Genomic DNA, 10,135 nt, shown 5'->3' with positions numbered 1-10,135 from the left:
TTTTCAGCCCCAGGTCCCTCAGCTGCTCCTCACAACCCTTGTTCTCCAGCTCCTTCCCCAGCTCCACTCCCTTCTCCAGACCTTCTCCAGCTCATTATTCTTCTTGGAGTGAGGGTCCCAAAACTGACCCCAGGATTCGAGGTTCTTTTTCCAGTTCCACGGGGATGGCTCCAACCCCAGGCTGTCCCCTGCACCTCCTACAGCTCAGCCACCTCAAACTGACAGGAACCGAGGCCTGCTACTCTCCATCCCAGGGAAGGAAAGGAGACAGGGACCAGCAAACGGGAGCCTGAAGTCCACAGAGACATCAAGAAGATGAATTGAGCTTCCTCCACCCATCCCTCTGCACAACAAGTAAGAAGTTCTTCTGTTGCAGGACTGTTTTATTATGAAAAGATCTTTCAACAACAAATTGTGTCAATTCTAAAACAGAGGAGTCGTAGCACTGCACAGCCTGGAAGGTCTGGAAACTTCAAGGAGCAGAACAAAGCCCAAGTTGACCTCAACTGGACGCAGAACTGAGCCACGCAGCAGTTATTCTGCACATGCTGGGTCTGACTATGGATGTTCTCTACTCACAGCTCTCCAAAGCAAGAGACCTTGTCGCTCATCATGCGGCGGTTCCACCAGCTCTTCTGCAGAAAGAAGCACTTTGGAAAAGGCGTTTCCAAGCGTTGCTCCTTGGGAAGTGGTTGTGCTTCTCCAAGAGCTCTGTGGGCATCTTCTTGCTCACCCGGCCAGAGAGGAGACTTAGCCTGAATTTACCTTCTCTGCCACCAGCCCTTCTGCCACGTCTTCCTTGCTCTGAGTCTAGGTTCAAGCCAACGTGGGTGTCTGTCCTGCTCCCATCAGCCCTCAAAAGCTGATGGTCCTCAAAAGCTACGTGTGAAGTGCTCCTCAAGAGCCAGTGTGAGTGAGGCCACCAGGGCTCTGTGGATCTGCTCCTCTCCCTCGTGCGTGGTGAGGTTCATGAGGTTCTGGGAACGTGTTGGTGAGCGGCACGTCCCGGTGAGGTTCCTCTACCTGAGAGCAACGGGATCGGTGGTGCTGGCGAGAGGCAGAACCGCAGAGCCCATCCAAGGCTGCCAGATGGACCTCCTCACTCGGAGTCGCTTCCCTCCTGCTTTGCTGACCCAACAGCAGATGCCAGTTCCTCCTCCTGCCCTTTCAACCGCTCTCCTGCAAGCAAGAAACAGCAGGGGCTTAGAGATTCCAAGAACCTAGACTTGAACGGCAGCCTCCAAGCCCACAACCCACCCCTCCCTGCTGCTCCAGCCAAGCGTTTGTGCCACCCTGGAGAAGCTACTTGGCCCCAACAGCTTCAAAGATCATTTTGGGAAGGGGATCAAGCTCTTCCAGTCCCTCCCTGGCCCAAACGCAAGGTATCAACCCCTCGGGGACAACCGGTGACCCCACAAGCCATCCCTGCAGCACCATAACGCACGGATCAACTCGGCGATGGCTCTCTGCGTCCTCTTCTCCAGCTTCTCCAGCTTCTTGGCTACGTCTCGCTTCAAATCCCTGGGAAGGAGAGGGAGAAGGTCAGAAGAACTCCTCACCCCAGAGAGATGTGAACACAGGAGCCACGTTCACCTTTCCCGGTGGAAGGGAAACTCCTCTCTCCTATGAGGACCATGGGGCAGACCAACCCAATGTCCAGAGCCTCTCCTGTCACTGAGTCCACCACGGTGACAAGCACCCCAAAGGGATCAACGGGGTCTTGGTGTAAGCAGGAAGAGGGAGGACAACCCCATCCCTTGGGTCTCCCTTAAGAGCAGAGCTGAGTTTCCCGTTTCCAGCACTTTTAACCCCAAAATGGACAACCTCAAGGTGACGGTGACCCATCCCTGATGCCAACAGCCCTCTCCCAGGAGCAGGACACTCACCAGTCTGGCTTCCTGGGGGCCAAGTTTGCAAGATCCTAGGGAGGAAGAGGAGACACCAGTGAGAGCTGCAGGCAAGGTCCAAGCCTGGACACGGAAAGGTGCACCTGGCAGGGAGCAGCTCGGAATATACGTACCACCTCGTCGATGATGGGCTCCGGCTTGGCGGCCTCCAGCTGCTCCTTCACCTTATCTTCCACTAGATGGGGGAACAGGACAAGCATCAGCACAGGGTGCAGCACAGGACACCAAAGGGACACAGGGAAACCCACCAGAGCTCTGGGCTTGGCTCGTAAAAGCTTCTCCAAAAGCTCTTTTGAACATCTTAGCCTTAAGAACGTGGTATGAGCGAGTACACGGGGGTACCCACCACCCTCCACAATCCAAACACTTCTGGAGGCTCCTAAAAACCATCTGAAAACTCTGCAAACCCAACAATCATTTAACACCACAAAGAGCAAGAGCAGCAAGAGGTCTGCTGGGTCCAAGTCCTCTTTTTGTGAGACTGGGAGGGTGTTTAACCGGGATTTGACTCGCAGTGACACGTTCCCCTGGCCACCGCTTAAGACACCTTGAAGGAATCCAACTCCAGCCCTGATCTTATGTGAAGTCATGCGGATACTGGGGATAATGGCAAAGAATCCAAGGAAAAGAGGTCTCCATCCTTCAACTCGGGTGTCTCTGTAAGGAGCGGGGTGGGCACCAGGGAGGACAACCCTGAGGGGTGAATCCTGCTCCAACAAGCAGATGTCATGGAATCATAGAATGGGTTGGGTTGGAAGGGATCTTAAAGATCATCCAGTTCCAACCTCCTGCCATGGGCAGGGACACCTCCCACTGGATCAGGTTGCTCCAAGCTCCATCCAACGTGGCCTTCAACACCTCCAGGGATGGGGCAGCCACAATTTCCTTGGGCAACCTGTTCCAGTGTCTCACCACTCTCACGGTGGAGAAATTCTTCCTAATGTCTAGTCTAAATCTGCCCCTCTCCAGTTTATCCCCATCGCTAGGTCTCCCTGAATCTCCTTGAGAATCCTCCAGCGAGAGCTCAGCTCCTCTGAGGACCAACCCTTTGGTTTGGAGCTGGACTCCATGCTCAGACACACAACCTACTTCTGCAACACGAGGTGAGTAGTCCCTACAGGCGAGCGGGGATGATGAAGCAACGGGGACCACCAGCATCACGGTCTCCTAGAAGCAGTAGGAGAGCTCTGATGGTCCCACCAGAGCTGCTCAGACCCTCCAGGGCTGCAGACACCCTCCACCACCCTCACATCAGCAAGTTACAAGCAGAACATGTCTAGTGGGCTTTCCACCTTGGGATGGAGCCAGCAGGAGGTTTCCAAGCCACCTGGTTTGGGAGAAGGAAAGGTCTAAGCAATGTGTTTTGGAGATCGGTGGTTGGATGCAGGGACCTGGGCTGTTTTATTTGCCCTCTTAACCCCAAGAGCTGCTTCCCTCACCCGAGGCACCAGCATCACCTTGGTGAGGTTCTGCTTTCATGCTCCCTTCTTTCACCTCCCGTGCTCCCACCTGCACCCACCTGCGGCCGGCTTGGCCTGGGGCACCTTCCTCTTCTTCAGCTCCTCATCTTCGGGGTCGTAGTTCCGCAGTTTGAGCTCCCTGGGGAGGAAAGAGAAGAACACAGAGCAGTGAGGCACGTCCATGCCACCCTGGACCATGGGCTGACCAGGAGCCAGCAGTGGCCCAGGTGGCCAAAACCATCTTGGCTTGGATCAGCCCTGGGGTGGCCAGCAGGAGCAGGGAAGGGATTGTCCCCCTGGACGTGGTGCTGGTGAGGCCACAGCTCGAATCCTGGGGTCAGTTTTGGGTCCCTCACTCCAAGAAAGACCTTGAGGGGCTGGAGAACGTCTGGAGAAGGGAACGGAGCTGGGGAAGGGGCTGGAGAACAAGGGTTGTGAGGAGCAGCTGATGGACCTGGGGCTGGTTAGCCTGGAGAAGAGGAGGCTGAGGGGAGACCTCATGGCTCTCTCCAACTCCCTGAAAGGAGGTTGTGGTGAGGTGGGTGCTGGGCTCTTCTCCCAAGGAACAAGCGATAGGATGAGAGGAGATGACCTCAAGTTGCATGAGGTCAGGATATTAGGAAAAAACTCACTACTGAAAGAGTGGTGAAGCCCTGGCAGAAGGTGCCCAGGGCAGTGGTGGAGTCTCCATCCCTGGAGGGGTTCAAACAGCGTGTGGCCGTGGCACTTTGGGACATGGTTCAGCAGGCACATGGGGTTGTGCTGTTGGTTGGACTTTGATCATCTTTGAGGTCTTTTTCAACCTGAACGATTTTATGATTCTATGATCGTGGGATAAAGGCAACGTCTTGGCAAGCCAAGCAGACAGTCATGGACCCAACCTGCCACGCAAAGCTCTGAACATCAGCCCAGCTCTCTTTTAGGTCTCAACCCAGCGATGGTCTCAGGTTGGAAACACCAGAAGGAATCCACAATCACATAAATGCCGTGGTCCTAGGAGGGCACACAGGAAGGACAGGGAATTAAGGGTTCAAGGTGGCTCTCCAGTCATCAGAGATGCTTCTGGAAGTGCTACAAACCAGGTAAATAACAGAAGTAAATTTAGTTTCCTGAATAAATGGGTGGTGGAGCTGGCAGTGACAGGGATGGTCACACCTAGATAACACCCAGAAGTTCACCCATCCTGTCATCTCCTTCCAGGAAAGCTCAAGAGTCAGCAGCCCGCCCTGTCCCCAGCGCACACGTCTCCCTCCTATCCAGATGCTCTTCTTACATCTCTCCCAAATAATTTGAGCCTCAAATGGACAACCATGAGACAACCCCAGTCATGACGGGCTGAGAGTTGGGGTTGTTCAGTCTGAAGAAGAGAAGGCTCCTGGGAGACCTTAGAGCAGCTTCCAGGACTGAAAAGGGCTCCAGGAAAGCTGGGGAGGGACTCTTGATCATGGAGTGTAGGGACACGGTTGGTTTCTGGGCTGGGAGGTCCCATTGCTGGTTCATGTTGAGCTTCTCACCCCCATCACCCCAAGTGCTTCTCCTCAGGGCTGCTCTCCATCATGTTCTTCCCCATCCTGTATTGAAATTGTGGATTGCCTCAACCCAGGGGTAGGACCTTGCCCTTGGCCTTGTAGAACCTCATGAGGTTCTCCCAGCCCAACCTCTCAGCCTGTCCAGGTCCCACTAGATGACATCCCTTGCCTGTAGTGTCTCGACCACACCACAAAGCTTGGTGGCATCACCTTGCTTGGGTGCCCTCAACCCCACTGCTCATAGAATCATAGAATAGTTTGGGTGGCATGGGTCTAGCAGAAGGAGAAGCAGTGGAGGTGAAGAGGAGAAGGGTTGTGAAGGTGTATCCAGAAGACCTCCCCCTACACTAGGGCTTTCAGATCCTTATCAAACTCAGGCACGAGGTCCAGGAGAAAACAAACAAGAATTAATCCCTTTAATTAACTGTGTAAGGCGAGTGCAGCTCTCGCAGCTGCCTCCGGGAATTCTCGATGCTCCTGAGGAACCGGCTGCTGGGATTTCACCAAGCATCAGCCCCACCACGAGAAGAAGACTTAGAATCATAGAATCACCAGGTTGGAAGAGACCCACGGGATCATCGAGTCCAACCATTCTTGTCTCCTCCTGGGCTGCATCCAAAGCAGCGCAGCCAGCAGGACGAGGGAGGGGATTCTGCCCCTCTGCTCCGCTCTGGTGAGACCCAACCTGAAGCCCTGGGTCCAGTTCTGGAATCTCCAGCACGAGAAGGACACGGAACTGTTGGAACGGGTCCAGAGGAGGCCATGGAGATGACCTGAGGGCTGGAGCACGTCTGCTATGAGAACATGCTGAGAGAGTTGGGGTTGTTCATCTTGGAGAAGATGCTTGGAGCAACCTGACCCAGTGGGAAGTGTCCCTGCCCATGGCAGGTGGGTTGGAACTGGATGGGCTTTGAAGGCCCTTCTGATCCAAGCCCTTCCATGCTTCTCTGATTCGTTTTCTGTAGACGAGTAGGTCGATAAAGGCAGAGAGAAAAGCAGCAGAGAGGTGTGACCCCAAGTAACTCGAAGGCAAGGCAAGGGTTAAGAATATCTGTGTTTAGAGGAGGTTCCTGGTCTTCCACAGGAGAGGGTTAAATAAAGTTCATGTGCCAGCAGTTCCTCTACCACGCCCAGCACGCTCTACAGGCGATGAACTATCTGAGGTCCCACAAAACCAAAACCAACGTGGAGCTCACAACGTGCTCCACAGAACAGGCACAGAGGAGCCTTCAAGCCATTATGGGCAGAAGGGACATCAAGGAGATGCTCCAGCACAAACAGGAGTGCTCAGCGCTCATCGGGAAGGAGCATCCAGACAACATCTGGGTTTGAACCACTCGGCTTTATGGTGGGATCTAGCTCATGCTCCAGTTTTATAAGCACCTTCTTAGATTCGTGGATTCTTACAACCATGGAATGGGTTGGGTTGAATCCTAGAATCAGAGAATCACCAGGTTGGAAGAGACCCATCAGATCATCGAGTCCAACCATCCCCATCAATCACTAACCCATGTCCCTCAGCACCTCGGCCACCCGGCCCTTAAACCCTCCAGGGAAGGGGACTCAACCCCCTCCCTGGGCAGCCTCGGACAGGGACCAATCACCCTTTCCATGATAAATCTTCTCCTGCTGTCCAGCCTGACCCTCCCCTGGTGGAGCTTGAGGCCATTCCCTCTCGTCCTGTCCCCTGTCCCTTGGGAGAAGAGCCCAGCTCCCTCCTCTCCACAACCTCCTCTCAGGGAGTTGCAGAGAGCAATGAGGTCTCCCCTCAGCCTCCTCTTCTCCAGGCTGAACCCCCCCAGCTCTCTCAGCCGCTCCTCCTAACCCTTGTTCTCCAGCCCCTCCCCAGCTTCGTTGCTCTTCTCTGGACTCGCTCCAGAGCCTCAACATCCTTCTGGTGGGGAGGGGCCCAGCTGGAAGAGATCTCAAAGAGATCTCAAAGCCCATCTAGTTCCAACGCCCTTCCATGGGCAGGGACACCTCCCACTGGTTCACAGGCTCCAAGCTCCATCCAACGTGGCCTTCAACACCTCCAGGGATGGGGCAGCCACCATTTCTCTTGGCGATCTGGGCCAGGGCCTCCCCACCTTCACAGGAAAACATTTCTTCTTAAGATCTCAGCTTGATCTCCCCTCTTCCAGCTTCAAACTGCTCCCCGTTGTCCAATCTCTGCACGCCCTGATCCAGAGCCCCTCCCCAGCTTTCCTGTAGCCCCTCTAATTGATGGATGAGGCAAGCCCAGAAGACCCTCTCCTGCGCCTTGGAGCACCTTCTACACTGTTTCCCAGCCCATATGAGCCAGGGTTGCTAAGGATGGAGGTGGCCTCACGGCTGGTAGTGGGTATGGACGTGTGCTGGAAGCTCCTAGGACCTCACAAGGATTTGGGCATCTGCCGCCGTTACAGAGGGAAGTGACAGACCCAGCTTCCCAGTAGCTCCTAAAAGCTTCTCTGGGCCAGGAATCAGGGTTAGGAATGTCTCAAATCTGTTCCCTCTTGGCCCCAAGCTCCTCCTTGGAGTAGGAGAGGAGATGTCTCCTTCTCTTAGAAGCAGGCGGGTTGGGAAGGGCCCGGCATGCCGGGTATGCGCAGAATGCAACGAGCTTATCTTGATGCGAAACACAGGACACTCCAAGCTGTCTACAAGAACCTTTTTGGCTTCAGTCCTCCAGCCCCAAGGGCTTTACGGAGCAAACACTCTTTCTTCAGTTGATGAACAGGTCTCTCTAAGCTTTCTGGTGGGGTGTCCGCATTCTGATGTCCTTAGAGCACAGGGAACGGGTTTGCTAAGAAACTTGTTTGAGCAATTGCTTCAGATGTTGGAGAACCCCTGCTCCCCAAAACCATCACTTGGAACTGCACCGACTAGGTGGCTTCAGGAGCATCTTCCTCTGCTTACATCTCTGAGAACAAGGGCTCGGGAAAGCAGGTGAGGACATCTCGATACAGCTGTCTTAGCGCTTCTGGAGGCGCAAGAGGCAAGCAGACCTCAGCAGGACAGACCCCAGCAGAAGCCCCAGCAGCATGTGCCCACAGAAGCCCAGAGAAGTGGTGGATGCTCCATCCTTGGAGGTTTTCAAGGCCAGGTTGGATGGAGCTTTGAGCAACTTGGTCCAGTGGGAGGTGTCCCTGCCCATGGCAGTGGGGTGGAACTGGATGATCTTTAAGGTCCCTTCCAACCCAAACCATTCTATGATTCTATGATTCTGTGACCTGCAGACCCTGCTTGCTCTGTCCAGGATCAGAGGTGGGTGCCTTCCTCAGCTCCTCACCTCTTGGTCTCCATGAGTTTAGAGCCCTTCACGCCGGTCTACTTAAATGTCTCTTGTGCTCCTCAGCGCCAGCTCTTGGCACCCGTTGAACCTAGAAAAAAATTGATGCTTCCTCCACTGCTTCATCAAGACAAAGTGGTTTCAAACATCCAGATACCACAAAACTGTTTTTGAAGTACCATGGTAGAGCCTCTCCATTCTTTAGAAGCAGTTTAGGGAAGTCCTGGGTGTTCTCAACTCTACCTCAGCCATCTCAGGCAACTTCTTTTCCAAAGCCCTAAAGAAACATCAAGCGGTTTGAGAATTTGCTGCCCTCTGACCTCCCCAAGCTCCTCCAGAGCCCCCGTTTTTCAGTTTTCCACGTTCACAACAGCCACTCCGACTTGCTTGAAACCAAGTGTCCTGAGCAACCACTTCCACGTCGCCCTTTAAAGAGGAACCAGTGCAAGAATTTCATTTCTCTGCATCTCCAAAGTCCACTGGTGGCCCTGCGAAGCCAAGCTCGAACATATCAAGAAAGTGCAGGAGGGAGGTCTCAAATCCTTGAAGGAGAGGTGGCTTGGTGGACCCTCCTCTGCTCTATCATGTGCTCCAAGAAGCTTTGAAGGAGCAGGGACAAGGCACCCAGGCAGCCAAGGACAGCAAAGCAGGAGCCTTCTGCATCAACACGGACCCCGACACAGGTTGCCCAGAGAAGCTGTGGCTGCCCCATCCCTGGAGGTCTTCAAGGTCAGGTTGGATGAGTAGCCTGATCCAGTAGAAGGTGTAGAGCGTGGCAGGGGGATTGGACTGGATGATCTTTGAGGTGCCTTCCAACCCGAACCGTTCTAGGGTTCAACCCAAGAGGTTTGAGGCCCAAGTTGGTGGGAGCCCATCTGGGTTCTGGCCAAGCTACTGAAGAACCTGAAAGGAGTAGGTGCTTGCAGGGCCGTGCGGTGAAGGTGTCCCCTGGGGCAGCACTGAGATGCTCTTCGGTGGCAGCAAACACTTCTCCTCAAAGTGCCTCTTCCTGTTTCTGTTTCCAGTTGCAAACCACAGAGCAGAAGAAGTAATTTTCGAGCTTTTTCTGCAGCTCCTCTGGTTTTGCGCCCGGGAAAAATCACTGTTTGGTGACTTTAACAGCCCAACAAGTTGATTCTTTCTCGTCATCTGCAGACCCCGCGGAAAGAACCAGATGAAAAGCATCAGGGCAAAGATTTCAGGCTTGGATTCTTGTTCCTTCTTCACCGACCTGAGGCACTTCTCTGCAAAGCCACCTAGCACTGCTGCAAGATCACCCATGGGTGCTGAGGGAACTCAACATCATCATCACCCTCTGGGGGCACTGTGAGACTTCACAGAATGATTTGGGTTGGAAGGGACCTCGAAGATCATCCAGTTCCAACCCCTGACCATGGGCAGGGACACCTCCCGCTGGATCAGGTTGCTCCAAGCTCCATCCGATGTGGCCTTCAACACCTCCAGCGATGGGGCAGCCACGGCTTCTCTGGGCAACCTGTTCCAGGGCCTCCCCACCCTCCCAGGAGAACATTTCTTCCCAAGATCTCATCTCATTCTCCCCCTCTTTCAGCTTAAACAAGCCCCTCAATTTCACAACCCCGTTTTTTTTTCACTTCGCTCTCCTACCCAGCTTAGAAACCAAGAAATGACTTTCAGGTCATGCTCCACACAACTCACGGAATCATAAAATTACAGAACCATACAATTGTTTGGTTGGAAAAGACCTTTGAGATCATCAAGCCCAACGAGACCTGTCCACCACTAAACCAGATCCCTGAGCACCTCAACTGTCCAGCTTTTAAACCCCTCTTGGGATGGGGACTCCACCACCTCCCTCAGCAGTCTCTGCCACTGTCTGAGAACCCTTTCGGTGAAGAAATTTTTCCTGATGTCCAATCTGAAACTCCCCCGGTGAAACTTGAGGCCGTTCCCTGTTGTCCTACCACTTAGGAGAAGAGAACACCACCC

At 53.9% G+C, this 10,135-nt stretch overlaps 1 protein-coding gene across 1 annotated transcript in view; it reads right to left on the bottom strand.

The window, feature by feature from the left end:
- Positions 1-362: 362 nt before the first annotated feature.
- Positions 363-10,135, bottom strand: part of CCDC12 (coiled-coil domain containing 12) — a 39,409-nt gene continuing 29,636 nt past the window's right edge. Inside the window, exons 3-7 of the mRNA XM_069860061.1 lie at positions 3,427-3,506; positions 2,021-2,082; positions 1,887-1,921; positions 1,445-1,521; positions 363-1,179 (exon numbers count right to left, since the gene is read on the bottom strand). Coding sequence (XP_069716162.1) covers positions 1,100-1,179; positions 1,445-1,521; positions 1,887-1,921; positions 2,021-2,082; positions 3,427-3,506 — 334 coding nt within the window. The 3' untranslated portion in view covers positions 363-1,099. The remainder of the gene's footprint in view (positions 1,180-1,444; positions 1,522-1,886; positions 1,922-2,020; positions 2,083-3,426; positions 3,507-10,135) is intronic.

The sequence above is a fragment of the Phaenicophaeus curvirostris genome, chromosome 6 (assembly GCF_032191515.1).
Source record: "Phaenicophaeus curvirostris isolate KB17595 chromosome 6, BPBGC_Pcur_1.0, whole genome shotgun sequence".
NCBI lineage: Eukaryota > Metazoa > Chordata > Aves > Cuculiformes > Cuculidae > Phaenicophaeus > Phaenicophaeus curvirostris.
This window is presented reverse-complemented; position numbering and strand designations above follow the sequence as displayed.